Consider the following 21,446-nt stretch of genomic DNA (forward strand, 5'->3'; position numbering starts at 1 on the left):
GATGCCTAGACTGTGGGAGAAGCCGCACGCGCGAAAAAGAGCGTCGCTGGAAACAAAGACGATATTCGAGGACTTCGGATCTCGTACCGGCAGCCAGCAGTCAACAGCTCGAGAATTCGCAACTCTAGAACTGTGCAGTGGCGCGCATACCCCGCACGCATGCATTAACATGTGCGTTCGGGCTGTCCCTGCAAACATTTGCACGCCTTGTGATGCTGGTCGCTGCACCGAGGCGACATCGGAAGTTCAGGACGGTGGTTGTGACACTACGCGCACTAAGGACAATGTGCCTTGCTTCCCTGATGGATATACTCTACGTGACGCTTCGGATGGTTCACTTCGCTGTGAGAACGGAACAGGATCCCTTAGGAGAGGTGTACGCACAAGTCAATGCGGCTTTTCTGGTAAGCAGGACCCCGGAGTCTACGTTTGCTTTACCTACCGCGGACTCTTCATCGGCGCCCTTTGATTCTCCTGGCAAACAGCTTCTCCTGGCTAATGCGCTCATGATCAGAGCTGTAGCCGTCAGTAGCGGCAAGATCGCCTGCTGATCTCTACGAAAATAAAAAGCTCCTTTTAAAAAAGTGAAGAATATATTAGTTGTTTTTATCTACAAGTTTGTTTAATATCGTGAGAATATGGTCACTACGGCCACGGCGGGGACATTGTAAACGAGAGTACGCATTCGATGGCCAAGTGAGTTTTAATAATTGTAAGAACGCACTACGCCACGAGAAAGAGCTATTGTTTAAAGAAAGTGAAGAATATATTGATTGTTCTTCACTAACAGTTCGTTTAGCCACGTCAGAATGTGGAGACATTGGGAACGAGAGTACGCATTTGACGGCAAGTTGACTTACGAGAACGCACTACGTCGCGAATAACATTTAAGCTGCAATACCATTAAGCATGTCCGTGTGGCACCCCGCGAATGACATTAAAGTTTAAGGCATTAGCCAGTTAATGTCATTTTTAGTGCCCGTGTCGCAGAGTGCTAGTGAAGTGATGTAGTCAAGATTAATTCCTTCATGTCATTTCTGTTGCTTTCGCTGCTTAATAATGCTAATTGATGTGTTTTTGCTCTTTCTTTTTATTCCATGCTGCAAACTCAAATGTCAAAGCAGGGTGGGCAATAAGTATTTTTGTTCTGCTGTTCTCTACCTTGTTGTTGTGCTATTGAAATTGCAAGTTTTCTTCTTTATCCGTGTATTTATTTGTTCTTTGAACAGTACGCATATATCTGCTTATTGGTCTTTTTATGTATATGTATAAGGTGACAATAAACGTTTAATTGTATTTGGAAGTTGGTGTAAGTTCATTTCTCGTTTATTTAAAACAAGAATGCATTCAAGCATTAGACCAATGTAATATATATAATGGTCCGGTGCTTGAATGTGTCCCGGCCACTATTGTCGCTTCAAGGCATGTGTATATCTGGAATATCCCCGGGAAGACACACACACACACACACACACACACACACACACACACACACACACACACACACACACACACACACACACACACACATATATATATATATATATATATATATATATATATATATATATATATATATATATATATCCTGAACGTCCCCTGAATGTCCATGCTGGATGTCCGCGTCGGACGTGCTACGGATGCCAAAGCGATTACCTTTGGATTTCCCAGGGACGTCCCTCGGACGTACGTCGGACATTCATGGATATCCCACGGACATCCCGAATATCCAGAAAGGACGTCCGTCGGACGTCGCCCGGATATCCGTGGTTACTTGGGTACTTGCATATGCGGCATTTAAGATTTAAGATAGACCGGAAAGTTTCAAAAAACTAGCTTGGTGGCGCATGCCATAATCCCGGATCGCTTCAAACAGGTCACTCATATCATCATCAGCACCGTGATAAGGAAGATCCGAAATTGGCAAGGGTTCCGTACTTTTACTGCAGAGTTTTGCGCACGCCGACTAGTGGGTTGGGAGTGTTAAACACCCCAAAAGTCCGCCAACCCAGAGCGGCTCTTTGCCCCACCCCCCCAACTCATCTCCTGGCTAGAATTACTGTACAAAAAAATTTGCACTCTTTGGGGAATACGTTGTCTCCAAACAGTAAACGTCATTTGTTTTACTTACATTTCCTTTCTTGGTAACTCTGCGCTCTCTACTTGTCGAGAATACAATGGCACGCCAATTGTGACCCAGAAGTGCTCGGCGCACAGCGTCAAAAGGAAACACTTGCAAGATTAGATGATGATTATAGTTTGGGATCAAGATAAACCCCAAACGGTGCAAATTTTACTTCAGTGTTGTCTATTCAGGGTAGAGTGCACGCACACGTGCATACATATCCTCTTAGAAACCGTTATGCTTTCCTACCTAAATTTCATCATCACTGCAGACAGAAATCCTACTTGCACTAATGAAGCTTGAACTAATTTCGAGTGGAACAAGGCATACTTACCACACAAAACCTAAAAAGAAAGAGAAAAAAGAAAACAGGAAAGAAGGAAAAACATCCAATGACAGACATCGAAAGGCAAAGTTCCTAGAAATTCCGCTGTAACAATTTATTTATACCTAATGTATATTACACAGAGCTGCCACGGACGTGCGCGCACGACTGGTGTATGACCAGACTCACAAGCGTGGCATGAGGCTGCTGCTGAAAGGGGCCGTGCGGCCGACACTGGTGGCATGGTGTGCAACTGTCCCCGAAAAAAAAGAAAAAGAAAATTCGGGGTAGCCGGTAGGCAGCGGACAGCAGGGTGTTGTGCCATCAGGTGGACTGCATGATGCTCCAGTAGTGGTGTTCCGCCCAGATCCTTTCAAAATTGCATGGCTCGAAGTCTGCAGGATGAATGCGCAAGAATATTATTAGTAAGGTTGCTTAGGCAAGTTGTCTTTTTTGCCAAGGTTTGGAAGACAGTACATAAAGTAAGGTCAATTTCTTTTCATGGTTAAAAACCATATGGGAAGAAAAGAACCCAGGGGACGTATTCTCCGTCGACCACTTTTGGCGACACTATCGCCTTCGCCTGATGCAGTGCTCAACTAGCCAATAAGAGCGCACTGAAAGTAATAATCGCCGAAAGCGTTGGTCCGAGAATACGTTCCCAGGAACGAGCATAATCTCATGCAGCTAGCTTTCCTAAGCCAACTCTCTGATGTCAGAGTCGTAGGAGGCTACAAAAACCCTCTCCCCCCCATTGCTCGTTCTTTCCAAACACGAACAGATCTCACTTGACGCCCACAAGCACTCGCTTTCACAATGCTATGGAGGGATGAGGAGCGCCGGCAGAAAATGTTTCGTGCAGCTGCTTGCTTCACCGTGTCTCCGAAACAGAATGCACGACCTCCAACACTGGGCTCGTGGGAACACGGTGTGTACGAAGTCACAACAGCGCCCTCAGCTTGCTCTTAGACACCCATCACCCCCGGCACCTTCCCACATACAGGAGAAACTCGCACGAACAGCTGTGTGCATAGTGTTTTGAAAGAATAATTTATCAGCCTGAACAGAAGGTAGCGTTTCTCTTTTGTGTCCTTTAACCATAAGCCATTGGCAACTTGCCCAGTATTAAGCTCAATTTTGTTTGGCATTAAAACTTGTGTGACAGTTTCCCTTCTCCAGGCAAGTAAAAAAACAGAGTTCAGCACACAGGGCAAGCCACACGGTATGAGACAAACATAGTGAAGCTGCTCAGTGACCTCAAACAAACCCATAGTGGATCAGCTCAAGTAAAGTTCGCCAGTTTTCCCAACTTAATGTGCATTCAGAGCGATCACTTGATGCTAGATTCTGGGTTCATCATATTCATTATCGTTTCTTACTCTAGTGAAGTGCATGATTGGCTATCTCCACACAGACTGTCGCGCTATCAGAGCAGTTGATATCACAATGTATAAAAGGAATACAACTGGAGCTGTTCAGCAGTCAAAAAGCTTCAGCTAGAACTTGCCACTTTCCTTAACATTATATGCATTTGATCACTTGACACTATGGATTCTTGGCCTAGATTGGGAGGCTTCCTTTACATAGGTGCTATCCATGACAGGCCATCGTCATGGCAGCAATCGCTAACACATGGCATGTAGACAAGAACAATAGCAGCTGTACGGAGGGTAAAAAGAAGATTAGGCAGAGTGGTTTGAGCTTAAAATCAGCTTGTTTTCTTTTTTAAATAATAGGAGCATTCAAAGAGGTCATCTCAAGCTAAATTCAGGGTCCGTATTCATAAACTTCTCACATGTTAGGCACACTACAATTGGCCAGCACATAGGCAACTACCTTGCCATTACATTAATCACTATCAGTAGTGGTATGCGCCTGGACGGTCACAGGTGCAGCTGAATGAGAAAGTGCTCTTATGTAGAAGAAGTCTCATGAATCTGCGCCATGACTTACTACAAGTGCACTACCCAGGCATTACCAGTGCTATGTCGGGGACAATGCTCAACAGATGATGCACACCAGAGTTTGCCGATCTATCAAGTAGATGACGTGACAAACACAAGTGAAAAGAACTGCCTTTTTTATAAACCCGAGTTGAGTTACTGCTCTCTGTTTCCAGGTTTGAAACATGACAACATACTTGACAGTAATAAAGTACTGCTGGAAGGCCACACATTCATCTTCATAACGACACTTGGCAGACGAAGGAGCAAGCTGACTTGTGGCTTTAGTGACGTGCTATAGGTAACATAGTAACAATTCTGTGTATGCAAGCAAATGTCATCAATTCCACATGCCCTCGAAGTTGACATGACGTCATAAAAGAAGAAAGGTTGGCTAACGTTAATTCAGTATCCTAAAGACCTCAGGTTCTACTTGAGGTGGCACTCATGAGCAAAGAAATGGTGTGAACCAGAGCATTTGCCATGCTCTGGCTCAATCACTGATCAATGAAACTTACTTGTTAACAATAGCTAAAGTACCAAAAAGTCATTATTGTAGGGAAATTGCATAGCTATAATGTCGAAAATAGAAGGGACGAACACCAGTTTAAAGTTAATAAGTACAAAGGAATCGCCATAACAATAAAAGTTATCAGTGAACTTTTCAGGAAAAGAAAAAAAATACCGCATGCTTTAGACAGCAGTGAAAGAAGCGGACGCATCAACTACTTGCTGTGGTAATGCATTCCATTAGATAATTGTGCAAGGGAAAAAATGACTGATTAGACATGTTAATGAAGAACTTGTGTCTACATATTCTCTTACTATGGCGTCCTGTGGTCGAAACATAATGCGGTGGTTTGAGATAAATGCTTTTATCAATGCCGGTGAGATTATGGTAGACCTGAAAGAGAAGTTTTAGGTGTAATGTCTGTCTGCGTGGGGCTAATGGTTTCTAATGTAATGCGAGATATCTATCTAGCTAGATCGCCTAATGTAGGACATCTGAGCATGCATACCTAAAGTTTCCACTGCTATGCTACAGCTGCTTGACGAAAGCAAAACCATTTGTACTTCCATTGGTAAATTATCCTCCCGATTCGGAAAACGCTAGAACAAGCAAAAGGTATACTATTAGTGCTACGAAATTCATTTTGTGTATACTCTTACGAAGAGAAGGTAGTTATAGTATACAGGAAATAACTATGCTGAATATGATGTGGGATTGGAACAATAACTTGGGAAAGGAAGAGAAAACCACGTGCAACCATCATTCAAAAGAGACGTCTATAACTGCTGCTTGCAGTTAACAGATTTAATCTTGTAATTTACGCTATGCAGAGTGTGATACCTCGAAATGGTCAAGCTTAATGTATAGCTTTCAAAAAATGAAGCGCCATTGGTAACGGCACACAAAGAAGGAACAAAAGACAGGACAAGGCTCTGTATAGTCCATACTAATGTATAGCCCATACTAGCATTCCATATAGTCTATAATTGCCCATACTAGTATTCCTGATATACTGGAGCAATGTTTCAGCAGTGAATACCTTATAAAACCAGTTACTTCTTACTTATTTACTATACAATCTTATGCTCAAATAACATTTCGTTATTGTTTTACAAATGTACCCTTTATGGCCAGAAATAAGGGTGAACAGGTTGTTTTAATCTTGCACGATGTGGAACTGTGTTTAGTAATCAAAGGAATAGAATGTCAGTGGAGTTCATATAATATTTTGTTTGAATGATCTAAATTGCACACCATCAGCACAAAACAGAATTATGCATTATAGCACTCACAGATATACATATCCAGTCATGTCTGAACACAAACAGAATGGCATACAGATAGACAAGGTGTTTGCAAGAGCTGGACTACCATTTATGAAATATTTAAAAAAAAAAAATATCAGTTTGCCTTTTCCAAAACTTGCCTAAAGTAAATTCTACAATAAAAGTGTGGTTAACTTTTGGATCAACTTTGCAGTACAAGTAAGGAGATAGTTAGAAGTGACTTCGGAGACCAAGCATATGAAGAAAAAAAAATCCACTGACTTACCAGGTGTTCGAGACGGCTGCACTTTCTTGTAGACAACCTGTGGGGCTGTAACAAAGAGGCATGAGCGTAAGGGCCCGAGCAGTGAACAAGGCGCTGACAGCTGCTGCTGCAGCACAAAAAGCAGGAACAGACTGCAAGGTGCTTACCAGAGTTTTGCGCCTGCTGATTCGCATGCTCGTATTCTCGGCGCACCGTGTTCCAGGCTGAGAGAAGAAGAAAAAGGAAGTATGTCACAGTCTGTTCTGCACGCGTCTCTAAATCGATCAACCTGAGGTAGCCCAGTCAACGGCAGTAGCAAGAGAAGTTATGGCATTCCACAAACTACAGTATTATTTTTTTCATTGTCTACACAGTATTGCCAAAACAGGGGATCACAGAAGGTTACCCTTTCCTGGTTAGAGACAGTTTATGTGGCACGGTTAGGGCCATGTCAACTTTCTTTCATCGCATGCTATGTGAAAGCAAAGAAGCAGCGACAATGAACGGAAAAAGTAGTCCATGATCAAGCGACAAGAGGGATAGAGTTTCTAGGATCATGACCATACTATAGAGGACCACTGGCTCCCATCTATTTCTTAGCGACTGGGCAGGCATTGCAAACATACAGGAGGGCTATGAAGATTCAATAATTCAGGAACAGGGCTGATGGCCATGGGAATTTAAAAAGAAGAATTTTGCAATGACCATGTCCAAAGCATGGCCAAGGTCATATACAAGTCATGGTAATTAACTGTGGTTCTGCCTTGGTACAAGAAAGAAGAGATGGTTTGATTATGCATTGAGAAAAAATGACAACTGCACCGCTGGAAGGTCCATGAGAAGTTCAAAAAGCTAAGTTTGGAACGACCTCATCTCTGCAGCATATGGTCAAGGTCAGGGGACCTGGAACCGAGAGCCAGCGGAGCAAAGTTCTCCCGCAGGCTTCATTGCAAGGGTGGGGGTGGGTGGGGGGGGGAGTCACTGCTTCTACAGCCGTGGGAATCAACCCTCTACACATATGGTTTCACAATTACAAATGAAAAAGTGTCACGCAGAAATGAGCCCTGGCTGCTGTCTCCATTCTCAATATACACTTCCAGAACCCCAGGTCAAGGTAGCACGCCACGGACCACAGTTCAGCCAAGAAAAAGGTTGAGGTGATTAGACCTTAATGTGAGAAAAAAAAAAAGGCAACTTAATCACTGTGAGCCCGATTTGGAGCTCAGCTCAAAAGAAAAGGAAGGACAAGTTTGTAGTGACCCTGTCTGAAGCATGGCCATGATCAAGGGCTATGCTGTAGTCATGAACTGTGGTTCACTGTATTCAGCTACTCACTACAGCTGAAATATATCCCGAAGGCATGCAGGCTATTCGTTAATGCACAGATGTCAGCTTAATGCACCCTATCGGCTATTTTCCTCTTTCTCAAAATAGAATCGCTCGATGTTTATGGGGTTTATTACTTGCTAGGAGTTCCCTTTAAAGGCCTAACTACATGTACTATTGCCAGCGTACGAAAGCTCGCGTCCATGCGCCTTGTGTTCGCTGCGCCTCACGAGGAATGGCGGTTTGAACCTACAAGAGATACGCCAGCGCCCGCACATTTGGCTCACTATTTTTGCCTTGGTAGACATTGTTTCATATTTTTTTTGAGGCAGCCAGAGCACCAATATTTGTCTGGAAAAGATATCTGCGCATGCATGGGCATGCGCTTTCAAGTGCTGGCAAGCGTGTGTGTAGTTTGGCCTTTACAGTTGACTGTAATGTGCAACCAATTAAACTTTGTTGCACTAACAAGCAACCAGTTTTCAAAGTGGCTGGCTTTCTCCCCATTCATGTCATCTGGTAATGCAGTGGGTGACTGAAGACAAGCAGCAGTTGAGGTGTGAAAAAGTCACTCACAATCGCCGAGGTACTGCGCTAGCTCTTCGTGTTGCGGTGTCAAAGGCTCCTGCTGCCGGTGAGACGACGGCGAATGAAGCCGCCGGCTGTTCACCTGATAGAAAACTGGTCGTGGTCCCCTGCGGCCAACAATGTTTCCACTCAGCAGAATGAAATGAGCACCAATTTGCGAAGAGTATTCTTGACGACTAGTAATATCATTACACTCGTAACTTCACATGTGTTCTAAATGTTTACGTCTACTTAAGTTAAAAGTCAGGCTGCAAAGGACCTCTTTTAGCGGCAGTTCCTTATAACAGTGACTGCTTCGTCAGGTGATATATACAGAAGTTATAATTTGGATGCGATTTGGATGCGATCTGCGCATATGGATCTTCACATGGATTTGGACCGAGACGATGTTTTAGACTGGAAAGACATGTGTGTGAGAATTGCTCTGCTTATTTTATGTTCCTTACATAACATAATCCAAGAACGTGACAGCTTAGAAGTGGCATTTATAGGCATCACTTTGCGCTAGGTGAGGCTAAAAAAGATTTGTTTAACATCGCCTAGCACAAAGTGACGTCAATTAACTTCCACTGAAGTTTGTATCTGCAAGGATTTCAGTTACTTTTTGACTGTGAAAGTACATCAGCTGAGAGCACTTCAGACCAACTTAATTTGTTCTTTTTTAGCATTTGAGCACAAACTTTGTGAACATCAAGGTACTTAATTCACATTGACTTCAGGAGAATAATTTAGCACAAACTTTGTGAACATCAAGGTACTTAATTCACATTGACTTGAGGAGAATAATTTAAAATAGGCCGTAACTGCCTCGGAGGTTAGCTTTAGACGATACACTTGTACAGGTAGCGCGCCGTGAAGCCTCCCGCATGCCGAAGTGTCCCGATTCAAGCGCGACATTGCCAGTAGTCTGCGCACAGTTTTTTTCCAGACAGCGCCTCTAGCAGGATTTTGTCGATGGGAAGGGTTAAAAGCCACACAGGCACGGCTCTGGCTTCGTTCCAAGTCTCGAGCACGTTGCACCTAAAAAAGGCGCCGTCGGTACGTTATTTGCTCGAGCAGGTGCGTGGAACGTATCCATCCCATCTGATCCAGCATTTCGCATTCCGGTGCATTTAAACTCCCGTTTAACTAGCAGCTGCAACGGCCCGAGATGCGCCAACGAGGGAGCATTCAGCAACGCCTCAAAGTACTGATGCAACGATCAAAGTGCAACCGACGTAAGACTTCCTCACACACTTGCTCTTCACGCTAACAGTGGGAAAAGCCTGAGAGGATCACCACGCAATGAAACATGTAAAACGATTCGCTCTAGCGAGCTTCGCAAGGTCGAGTTCACCCGAAAGCGCTCGTCACACACATTTGAGGCAGGTCTTTCTCGATCCGAGCACACACACAACTTCCTCGCATAGCCTTTCTACGACGGGAAGAAACGGTGTCAATCGACCGTGTCGAGATTCGATCGAAACTGCGGCGCAACTTGGGGACGAATTATAACTGGACGCGAACTCCGCGCCTTGAACTTCGAAGAGTCGCGCTATCGGCTCGAACATTCTTTGCGGTTGCAACGGAGCGATTTTAATTCGGATCCGGAAAGGCTCAGTATATGCACATACCTGATTTCTTCGGCATCGCCGTTATGGTAAAATCCGTTCGTCGTGGTCGCTTTGCGGTTGGCGGCCGTTTCGGTATTGGCCAATTTCGGTGGAGCCCCTGGAAAAAGAGCAATTGCAGGGGGGAAAAATAAACGGAAACAGCGAGGGATTAGCCAGGAGATCGGGCATAATACGCGTATTAAGCGGCGCCGTGAGTGAATGACCGCTGCCCGATTCCACGTGGGGTCACACGTATCTTTTTTTTTTTTCGGTTCCTCGCCGTCCGTGCGTGCGCCCGCACGTGAGAGACTCGATTTTTTCTACTGCGACGCTTCCGCGGAGAGTTTTTACAAACACATTTCGCTCGGACCTCGGAGGACTTACCTATTATTCGTGACTTCGAAAAGACATGATGAGGTGCTTTGGAGACGGTATACATTGGAGCCAATCGGTTGCTTTAAAAAAAAAATAAAAGGTAATTTGTCGCCACCACCTTTCCCACTGCACGGACTCCGTGCGGCCAGCTGTTTACCGTGCAGTGCGTACGGCGGCGGCCTCAATTGAAGAACATCGCTCATGAACGGGTCGGTGGCGTCATCTACCGAAGCCCAGTAAGAATAACGACAAGGTTGCGAGTGGATTTAATAGCATTCGTGGCATTTTCTTTGATAAGGGAGGAAGTCCAATCGAGAAGAAATCACGCCGAGTCAATCCTACACGCCGTTGACGGTTTTATCATGGTTTTGTTTTTCAAACGTCTGACCACTTGCGTCAATTTTGCGTCATTCGTGGCGTCATGGCAAGAACTTCAGGGACACGCCTGGACACGCGTTTTCATTGGCTGTTTCGTCACAGCTTCGATTGCCGTTTTGCATCGGGCTTCCCCGTTTATTTAGGCGTCGATTTTTAGTTCTTGGTGCAACAGAGTTATCGTGTCCAGAACCAGGAAGGTCCGAGAAATCAAACTACATTCTTAAACGAACGATCGTTTGCCGAGAAAAACGGAATGTGGCAGTGAAAGTGCGTGGTAATATGCGTTTTTATTTTCGTCCCTTTTTTTTTAAATATCTTTTTGTCATATTTGCAGGCCGACCGTGACCCAATGTTGACAGTATCTCCGATCGATCACTTTCGAATATAACATTTATAGTAGGAGTTGATTAGAGAAACCAGTGGGTAGGAATCCCACCGCTCTACTGATGCTGCGCGCTTCTGGTGTCACAGGGCCACTTAATTACGATCGCGATCGAGCCCGATCCGGATCGAAATTCTCGACCGCGATTGGCTCGGATCTCCCGCGGCTGGCGCCAATCGCAACCGCGAAATTCGGATCACCGGTCGGAAGTGCGCTGCGTGACAGTGATATTACGTCACGCAGAAGTAAAAAATGTCCCCGAATATCGGTACAGAACTGCAATATCGGCGAGCGCTTTCCTATATTTGGGTAACGCGGTTCGCGGCAACGTTAATTTGACGCCACAGACTTAAATCTTTCATATTTTTGTGTGTTTGTTGGTATTGCGCAGCTACTTTACCACAGTTATAGTACCAATGAACTTTTGTCTCAGCCTACGAAAACACAAACAAGTTTTGCAGGATGGAACTTCTCAAATCTTGGTTAAATAAAAACTGAGTAGTTCATAGAGACCACAGTTTCACCAGAAACGTGGCATACCAAAAACTCGTCTGAACTGACCTTTGTAGGTGTGACAGCAGGATCGATGCAGCGTACAACATTCAGGATAGCATCCAGTATAGTGGGCCTAGTCAAAAGAAATAGAGGCCTGGTGGCTGGTGGAGGACTTGCTGCATGCGAGTGCAAAAGTGTCGACATGCCTTGGGGTAGTGGCGAGAGGGCCCTTCTAGATTTGATGGTTGAATTCTTAAGTTTCATCCAAAGCATAAATATTTGCGTATTACTCGAGCTGCTGCTGCGCTGGTAAGTTTGTTCATCTTGCATAATAAGCTCCTCTGAATGTGCTCTAAATATGGTTTGGTACTACTGTTCACCACATTGCAAGTTCCTGGTTGTCTCAGAGACCTCCTCATAGATTAAGGAAACAGTAAACTAGAATGATTGCTTCATACCAAAAAAAAAAAAACTGTTTTGTAGGCCATCAAGGCAAGCTGAGATCCCCAATTCCAAGTCTGCTACCAAATGGAAGTCGAACACTATACCGAAGTCAACAAATATTTGGCTGAAAAATGTTATGCACAGCCCAATGTTCCATTTCCAACCAGAAAGTGCCACTGCCATATACGAGAAGTTCTCCATGTATAGCAGCATTTTCATGCAATAAATCTGGTCAGAAAGGCCATTTACTACTTGCCGCATTTTGCTAAATTGTCAGGACGCGAGTCCTGGGTTTGAGGGTTTGCTCCTGGACACAAACAGGGGCTCGATACTTTGCTGCGCTGTTTGTGTAAAGTTTATGTAAACTATTTTTGTGTGTAGGTATAGAGAGATAAGCAATTTGGCACTACCATTGAAAGCTTCCATGCAAACAACCGAAAATCGTCGCATCTTGGAGCTTTTATTGAAGGTATGATGCAGCATTTTGTGAGCTAGCTGCAGGCTTTGTTTCTTTGTCATAACTGGCTTGATAATGTCATATAAGTGAATTATTTTCATGCAAAGGTAATGTACATACTCGTAAAGTACCATTGGCACCAGAGTTTAATAAACAATAATGGTCGCATCTTAGAGACCTATACAGACGGTGTCAACAGTTTATTAGGCAGGAAGTTTCACTTGTACAGGCTAGAAATTAAAGTCACTCGGATGTCGTGCTATGTAGGCGACTGGCCTGCTAGGCGTGCCACGTGGGAAAATAGGGCTTCAGGAAGAACTCTCTGCAGTCTGTAGGCACAGTGGTAGTCTTCTGTGCACGTCAGTCACGTGGACTTGCTCCTGAAAATGTGTGTAGTACGTGCACAAATTTGCATAATGCTGCATTTCCACACTTCTCACAACAGTACACAATGGCAAAGGCGTTCTAATTTGTAAATTAGAACGTTACATTAACTTGAAATTCCTAATTAAATTTGATAGTAATACTTCTGGAATACCTATGCATTACAAGTAGAGGAGGGTGAATACCAACTTTCTCAAATCCAATATGAATAGTAAGTATAGAATATTGAATCAATTATCAAACAATCAAACGCTGACACAAATACTTAGAGCAGGAAGATTTATTTCAGTATATTTAAGTACCATGCCTGTACCGGCTAGCACAAGAAATGCAGCTATCAGAAATGATCAGCTTTTATCACTAATTATCATAAAAAAACACTGCATGAATAGCTTCTCAATATAACAGGTACCTGGCTGCAAACAAGCACTAAAATAATAACGGCTATTGTATGACTAGCTTTACAAAAAACAATAAATAAGTGGTTACTAAAAAGAAGATTGAAAGTTGTGTAAAAAAAAAAAAAAGCTGCTGAGAGACTTGTGAGCTGCAAACACATGTAAATAAGCCCGTTGCAATAAAAACATTGGTGGTTGTAGCATAATAGATAAAACTGCTACATGGCTAGGCTTCCAAACACATTAATTGAAACACTACGAGAAAAAAATCATGGCTGTCATGTAGGCTTTCACCACGAAGCCAAAAAACAAAGCTTGCATTGCCAATTTTTGTATCTGATAAATTCTGATGCTTTGTTTAACCGACACAGAACAGTGGCAAGAATTTAAAATTAGATTGTTGCAAAATATTTCTTTAGCTTCCAATATTCAAAAATACAGGATAGTTACTTTTCGTATAGGAATAGTTAGTATGTAATATCTAATTCGTATTCCAAACTTCGAATATTTGCATACTCCTAACTATAAGTCAAGACAAGGCTGAATGAATTCAGTCAAGCAAGAATGAGGAAAATTATTAATAAATAATATGGATGACATGGCGGGATGATGACGCTGAGTTGGGAACTGGCATTCAGGAGGTTAAGTGTATTTTTGGTAGTAGTTAAAGACGGCGTTTATAAGACACAAGGAATACCGACTTTCTCATTATATTCTCTTCAAGTGATCATTCTTGAGGGAACTTATGCTTATTGGTAGCTAACAGTAAGAATGCATAGTAGTACATTCAGTCTAACATAGCAAGCAAACAACTTTTCTAGATGACTGTGAATGTCATTGTTATCAAATGCAATTAAACATTCAATAGCAGTGAAGTGGCATTGTGGTGGTGATATGGGGCTGTATTGTGAAACGATCCACTTTGGCGATGCTATCACCGCAGTGATAGTCACTTTCAATAAATCAACCGGCTCATTACCCGTGACGGCAGCATGCACTACTAACACGCGCTCTCGAACGCTTCACAATGCATGAGAGAACACACCATGCGAGTTCAGGGCGGCTCGGGTGTGTTGTTTTCGAGTGTAATGGTCACAGTACGGTTTCTGCACACTGACTACGGTTGGCTACGGCTGCTTTAGGTAGAATAAGTTGTAAAAGGAAGTGTGAAATTCTTTATTTTAATGAATAACTTGTGCTGCAACTCGGGCGGTTGCAAAACGCATTTTTGATGATATTATAAGGCGACCCACTGTTTCTGAATCTGTCCGTCAGCCATCGAGCACCGCCAGAGCGGCAGTGTCAACTCGTCTCTACTACACTTCACCACCAACCGGTCACCACCAATCATGCAAGCAGCGTGTTGTTCATGCTGCAGCTGCCAGCTGTTCCAAGACACTGTCACCAAAAGGTGTCACTTACACAAGGCAACACAATGCAATAGCCGATCAACAGTCAACAAGTATCGCTGTGCAAAACTATGTGCAAACTGCCATCAAAATATACTATTAACTACCAACGCTCTTGTCTCTACTACATTACACCAACAACCGACCACGAAAAGACGCATTAGTTTACTCAAGGTATATCAGGAGCACCTAAAAGCACCGTGGTGTCAAATTGACGTAGGCTGGAACTACTAGATAGCGCTATTCATTTTCCTTTTTTTTCTTAAGCAGCCAATGAGCACGCTATGTCGGTGGAGGCATGGCAAAGGCGACAGTATTGCAGAAGTGGATCGTTTCAGAATATGGCCCATGGTCAGCTGCACCAGCGACCAAGATAAGGACGAGATTGTGCTAATGCTAGCTAAGAGAGTGAGCAAGCCATTGGCCTGGAATGTGCCACTTTGCTATCATTGTTCCTCTTCGCGGCCAATAAATGGTAGTTGATGACACATACTGGGCACCTACAAGCAGTGGTGCTACAGTCAGCCATGCCACCATATCAACAAAACCTAATGTCATTCCATGCTCCTACAATATGAAAGGTGTTCCAATTCAATCAATCAATCAATCAATTTTTCCGGTGCCAAATAGTGTATAGACAGGCATGTAAAGGGTGGGGCCCCATATTAATAATGTTGCAGGCGGCATCCCGACAGTAGTCTTGTGTATGGTGCCATTCACTAGCGCAAATTTATACCGTTATCACATAGGACACTTTCTATCGCGATCAAGCTGCCAGATCAGTATTGAATTTCTCGATCATGACTGGTTACTTGGTGCTAGCAGAGGAAGTGAGCCTATCACAATTGAGATATTCGGTCTGGGTCAGACTCGATTGTGATTTATATTGCCCTGTGTGTCTCCAGTGTTAAAGAACTGTATTATAAAGAAAATGCAAGATAATAGTATATGACTATGCAATTACAAACACGTAAATATACAATAAGAATATTAGATAAGATAACACATAGAACACATTATCAGGAACATGAAACATACCACTAATGAAAGTGCTTCATCATTACGTGTTGCCAGGCTAGTTGATTCATACTTATTATGGTGGAAAAGACTCCTATGAGGTCTTTCCGTTCATTTCTTCACACTCTTTCACGTCTTTTCCATCATATGAAACTGCAGAACCATTGGACACAAAGTGTATTGATTTATTTTTGTGTGCTGGACACGAAGGTATGTAGAATACCTTTAAAAAAGTTTATGATGTTAGTCTTGTTGTTGTTTTTTTCAGGTAATCTGTTCCAGACCCATATGGCAACATATGCATATGAAAACAAATTGTAATTTGCCCTTATTTCCGGGATTTGAAACAAGCATTAATCATTTATGTGGCCATGGTGACAGTGGTGCCTTATGGAACTAACAGAGTACCGTACCTTCAGGCCTGTATCTCGGTGACGAACGTGGGCAACACCAGTTTTCAACGTCGTCTCATCCAAGATCACCACCACCACCACACCCATTTCGTCAAACCTGCAGCATGCACCAGCGCGGGAAAAAAAAAGAAAAGAAAAACGTACTGCTGCAGAACAGATTCAGGACGTTCAATCCTTCAGTGGGTTTTATCAGGTTTACAGAATGTGTGCTCCATACAAGAACCCTCTACAGGAACATCACATATGAGAACATCAGCTATTTCATGGCTACTGTACTCGGAAAGCACGCATCCAGGCATTTTAATTATACACATGACATAAAACATTGTGAAAAACAAAAGAAGTGAACCCACTAGATGAAGACACACTGGCGCCAAGAGCAAACACACAAATGTTTGTCTTCCAACTTGTTTCACTAAAACACCTTAGGAACATTATTAAAAATTGTAGCACAGGTCTAATCGGAAGTGATTTAATATGTTTGCTGTACATTTTAAATATCGCTATTTGCAATAGTGCTTTTGCCTTTGATGCACTATCATGCCATGCACAATTGTGCACACAGCCCCTCAAGGAGATAAGGGAGCACTTGGAAATGCGTGTGGCCATTTGCGCCCACCTAGCCAGCTGCTTGTCGAGTGGTGTTGAGCTGCCCAGGCTGGGGTTGGAGTAGATGGCCAGCGTTCCCCGTAACTGCCTTTGTAGCAGCTGGGCCAATGGCTTCAGGGAAGCCACGCCCCCTGACGTAGCTATGGCTGCTTGGAACGGAGCGAGGCCCGGATGTAGTGAGAGCACCTGCGTAGTGCAAACATTTCCCTACCTGGCCAGCTCGTCATGACATACTAGGGATGTATTGCCAATAGGCTGGTTTCAAGAATGATTGTTCAGGTGTGTGATTAACAGTGGTCAAATAAGGAAAGTCGCTGAAGCCAATGTTTCTAGACAGGGGGACTTGTATTCGCTGACAGAGACAAGAGCCTTTGTCGAAACGTTGGCTTCAGCGACATTGCTTGTTCTACCACTGCTCGTCAATTCGAGCCTCTATCTTTCCTGTGTATCTCTATCTCTCTTGTTCTGGATATTCAAGCTTGCATAATTCAATATTTACTTCAAACAAGTCTAAGCACTCCTAGTGGGTTTAACTTGTTTCCCTGGCATTCTGAGGCCATTTAATTGCTTCAAACAAATGAAATAAGGATTTCAGTTAAAGAAGCACTGCGACATACTTTCTAAGTTGTAGATACTCTACCGCACGCTTCTCACATGGCAGAGGATGACACTCGAGCGTAAAGGCTAGGAAATGCTTGTAGGATATTTTAGTTTGATACTAGACCAGAGTAAGGTCTTCAAATTCTGGACCTTGTGTCAACGACATTATCGCGACGTCTTGCCACAGAGAAATATTGGCTAACGTTGTGTAGCAATCAGGCGAGGTACGATGATGCTGTTCACAAAAAAATATTAAAATATTAACAAGTGTGCAGCTTTCATTTCTTTTTGCTTCGCTTGCGTGTGACGTGAAGCGATCTCAAGAACTGAGTGACTCAGCATACCGTGACGCGTCCACTACATGGACGCCAAAACAACAACTGGTTTGTGGACACAAGAATGTTATAATAATTTATTTAACGGGCTTTGATGTTTGCCAGTATTTGTTTTTTTCTAGTGTTTATAGCATTTCAACCTTCATTTAACAGAAACAATGACACATTGAAGAAGTCGCCTCAGTATATACTCGTTCAATCCAGAGTAGGAAGCGCTTGATGTAAGCAATTCTGAGATACAGGCAACCTAGGAGGGGTGTTGCTGCATTGCGGAAGCTGGTAGTCGTGTTGGTAATCAAGATGAGGGTCAACTGCATAAAATATTAGTCGTTTTGTGCCCTTAGTCAACCAACTTGCTGGATACATTTCTCTATATGGCCTCAAGAAAGTGTTGCGTGTCTGACTAGGTTAGGGGATCAAAGCGGGATCAAGAAGTGTCATGAAGATGACGACTCGCCGTGCCGGCTTAGTGGCTCTGGCGTTGCGCTACTAAACACGAGGTCACGGGCTCGATTCCCGGTTGGTGGTAGCATCTCAACGGGTCCTAAATGCAAAACCACTTGTTTACCATGGATTGGGTGCACATCAAAGAACCCCAGGTGGCCAAAATTAACCTGAAATCCGAAGTGCAAAAAATGAATTTCTGTCCAAGCAGCACCGCTGTCAACCTCTATGTTTCTGCTCTAATGTTACACCGGTGTCACATAGGGCCGCTTTCAGTCGTGATCAAGCATGACCACAATTGTATTTCCTGACCGCGACTGGCTCCTTTGCACAGGCTGAGGAAGAAAGCCAATTGCGATCGATTTCTCGATCGCAATTGGCACGAAAGGATTGGGCTCTGTCCCGATCGAAAGTGCCCAGTGTGACTGCGGTATCAGCAACAGAAGAATGTATAATGATTGCTCACTTTAACTTTTGGTATGTTTTAAAATTAAAGTGGTCTGTAGCCTACCTGCCCCAGGGGCCCCTCTTGGTGGGCGTCCCTCAAGAACGCTTCTGCAGCTGTTTCAAGGCTACCGGCAGACGCAACTATGCGCCCTTGGCTCCAGAGCCGCTCCAGGGGCCCGGACTCTGCGTGAACGACGTACGACTCTTGGGACCCCGTCTGCTCCAGCTGGAATGCCCACGGGCGCCGGGAAAGCTGCCAAGCATGCACCAAACTTTGGGTCACCGCTGATGCCGATGCATGAGCTCAGCATTATGCAGCCTGGTGGGCTTCGAAATTTTGCAGCGCCAAAGAGGTGGATGCATTAAAGAGAAACACAAGTACTGAGCTTACAACTGCTGTTTATTTTCGCGAGAAATGAAATAAGTACAGTGTTGTTGTGTTCAACAACTTAAGACATATGGAAAGATAGACTACACTGGAGCTGGCTGTCCCGCAACACGGTTCAGAAAGTAAGGTTACGCCTGACCCCTGATTACAAACACGCTGTGATGACAGTAAGAGATAACAAAAAAAAAAAGAAAGAAAGAAACAAGAGAGTGATACTGCATAGATTGCAAGCTACAGTAAACTGCGGCAAATGTGTACGGTACGGTATGGCTTTGCCTTATCTCTCTCAGCCTAGCTACATGTCGCAGATCTATTCTTGTTGTTGTCATTTCTTTATCTATGTTGTATGCCCTGATACACTAGTGGTATTAGTATATTCTTAGTAGTATTCCTTATTAGCATGCAGATAAGGACCTTCTTGTGCATATTACATTACAGACTGTTCTTAATATTGCATCATATGTTACATAAGTCCGTACAGCTCCCCTTTCTGGTAAAAGTTAATAACTTCATATACAGGCACAGAAACATACACAGAAACTCAGACAAACACAAGTGCGCTATAAACACACCCAGGTACACCGTAAACAGAAGCACAAAAATACATACACACACACACAACATGCAGGAACTCGCGCAAACATGTGCAGGCACACATGAACACATCACACAAGCATATAAGGCACACAACAAACACACAACCAGTACAACACAGCTAAACAGAAACACATGCACATTTCACTCTATCTCCAAGCACAATCAAAATGGATCTAGGTGAACATGCTTACCTGTCGCCACCAACGCAGTCGCTGCCGTTGCCAGTAAGTCAGCCACCGAGTTTCCTCTCCAGAAGCGGGAAAGAACAGCAGCTGCTCCAGCGTAACTGCCCTGCAAGGCAAACATTTTAGATAAGAAATTGTCTCGCGCACGTCAACCTTGGAGTGTAATTGACTTGCAACAATTCAAACTCAGATAAATGAAAATTCTACACAGCAATTCAAAGTAATCTTTAAAATTCTATTGACTCCGCTAGGCCTTCGATGCATGCATTGCGAAGGTGCTTTAATACAAGCAAGGTTTCAATTTATTTGAGCTCTCTGCCACCTCAAGGAAGAGGAGTGCAGCCAAAGAGTGATGAGATAGGATGCATTATAACAAATGATCAATACAATGCTCCCGTTTGACATTCAGACAGCTGTGCAAGTTGACTGCCACCAATGCAAGATGACACCACAGACCTGGTAACCTCAAATGCTTTCGTGTCACGTATATCTGCTCATATATGTTGTGTAAAAGTTACTGAGTGTGTATATCTATTCACATGATGGTGTTTAATTTTGCTTTCGTTAACAGCATTTCTGTACCTTTGATGAGTATAGTTGTTATGAGCAAAAGTACCTCCTATGTGAATAGATGATGAATGCATCCATATATTTGCTTCTAATTGCAGTTTTTGACACCAGATGACCTGTCTGTAGTCCTCCTTATTTCTGGGTGCTTGAATGCTTTCACTGCAACATGGCCTGCCTACGCGCCGCATTTCTGGCATACTTGATACAATTTTTTGTCATTCCCTGATGTACAGAAAAGGTTACACTTTAGATAATCAAAATTTATGATAATTCAAGCAACAATTTGTGTTCCGAAGTGTTCAAATTAATGCGACGTTCAACCTTCGGCCTCAAGCACTTAATCTCTTGGGACGGTCACATGGAATGTAGACTCACCGCTGGCTCTGTGATGGTCGGTCCGGAAACAAGGCCTTGCTACTCTTGCTGTTCAGCAGAAGTCCGAAGGAAGACTCCGAATCCACCAGCTCTTTGGCGGCAGTGTACAGCACCTGTAGGTCTGGGTGTTAGGATGCCAGAGTTAACTGAGAATTGGCAAAGACCAAACAGGCACCGAGTGTCTAGGCCAAGATGCAAGAATGCCACAGAATTGGTGAAATCATGCCTGTCTAGCTGTCGGTCAGAGAACCACACAATATCACATTGTGACAGGTTGGTAGTTAAGCATTGCACGAACAGTCTAGTACTTACGTCGGCAGAAAAAGTGCAGACACATGATCATTCACCTATATTTTTTAGAAGTGTACTGTGGCTCATCTGCTCTGAAACACTGTAGGGAGCCAGAGGCCTGTCAAGCTGCAATTTTCAGTTTTTTTTTTGCCATCAACCCCTTATTTCTCATGGAGAAGTAAAAGTTTTCTTAATTGATACAAAACACACATAAATATTCGATACTCCCATTCTAACTATCACTTCTGAACATATATTTAGATGTATATAAAAAGTTCAAATGAATGGACAGTTCTGTTCGAGAACTCCAGATAACATGACGGTGAAACGTTCGAGGCAATGGAATTAAATCCACTTGCGACAATTCATTTGTCTGTTACATGACTGGACGCCGGACAGTGCCACCTGCAATGCGTCTAGTAATGCGTCCATGCAGGCAGAACCGAAAGACTGTTAGATGGCGTGCCGGTGTTGAGGTCGAACCAGCAGCTGGTGCCATGATGGGAAAACAGG

General features: G+C 43.6%; 2 protein-coding genes across 3 annotated transcripts; both read right to left on the reverse strand.

The window, feature by feature from the left end:
* Window positions 1–2,540: 2,540 nt before the first annotated feature.
* Window positions 2,541–10,560, reverse strand: LOC139049112 (MAPK regulated corepressor interacting protein 2). Of its 2 annotated transcripts, XM_070524332.1 has the most exons (7): window positions 10,473–10,552; window positions 10,325–10,395; window positions 9,962–10,058; window positions 8,337–8,455; window positions 6,602–6,658; window positions 6,456–6,500; window positions 2,541–2,845 (listed from the first exon to the last, which is right to left on the reverse strand). In XM_070524332.1, the coding sequence occupies exons 2-7, from the start codon at window positions 10,377–10,379 to the stop codon at window positions 2,775–2,777; spliced, it is 444 nt and encodes a 147-aa protein (XP_070380433.1). In that variant the 5' UTR covers window positions 10,380–10,395; window positions 10,473–10,552; the 3' UTR covers window positions 2,541–2,774. The 2 variants fall into 2 exon arrangements, with proteins under 2 accessions (XP_070380433.1, XP_070380432.1); XM_070524331.1 differs by having other exon boundaries at window positions 10,325–10,560.
* Window positions 10,561–12,654: 2,094 nt separating this feature from the next.
* On the reverse strand, window positions 12,655–21,432 carry PolG2 (DNA polymerase subunit gamma-2, mitochondrial). The gene is made up of 7 exons (XM_070524690.1): window positions 21,417–21,432; window positions 20,643–20,763; window positions 19,704–19,803; window positions 18,592–18,780; window positions 16,712–16,887; window positions 16,093–16,189; window positions 12,655–12,851 (listed from the first exon to the last, which is right to left on the reverse strand). Exons 1-7 carry the CDS (start codon window positions 21,430–21,432, stop codon window positions 12,780–12,782), a joined length of 771 nt encoding a protein of 256 aa, XP_070380791.1. The 3' UTR covers window positions 12,655–12,779.
* Between the last annotated feature and the right edge of the window lie 14 nt (window positions 21,433–21,446).

Source organism: Dermacentor albipictus, chromosome 8 (genome assembly GCF_038994185.2).
Source record: "Dermacentor albipictus isolate Rhodes 1998 colony chromosome 8, USDA_Dalb.pri_finalv2, whole genome shotgun sequence".
Classification (NCBI taxonomy): domain Eukaryota; kingdom Metazoa; phylum Arthropoda; class Arachnida; order Ixodida; family Ixodidae; genus Dermacentor; species Dermacentor albipictus.

What these genes read in the sequence shown, in the direction of transcription:
- LOC139049112 (XM_070524331.1), bottom strand. Translation starts at nt 10,379, where the DNA reads ATGTATACCGTCTCCAAAGCACCTCATCATGTCTTTTCGAAGTCACGA. An exon ending in AGCGCAGTACCTCGGCGATT is followed by an intron (nt 6,659 to 8,336) that starts GTGAGTGACTTT and finishes TTCTTCTCTCAG; the next exon opens with CCTGGAACACGGTGCGCCGA. An exon ending in GCAGCCGTCTCGAACACCTG is followed by an intron (nt 2,846 to 6,455) that starts GTAAGTCAGTGG and finishes TTCATCCTGCAG; the next exon opens with ACTTCGAGCCATGCAATTTT.
- PolG2 (XM_070524690.1), bottom strand. An exon ending in GACTGCGTTGGTGGCGACAG is followed by an intron (nt 18,781 to 19,703) that starts GTAAGCATGTTC and finishes CATGCTTGGCAG; the next exon opens with CTTTCCCGGCGCCCGTGGGC. An exon ending in ACCGAGATACAGGCCTGAAG is followed by an intron (nt 12,852 to 16,092) that starts GTACGGTACTCT and finishes ACACATTTTCAG; the next exon opens with GAGCAAGTCCACGTGACTGA.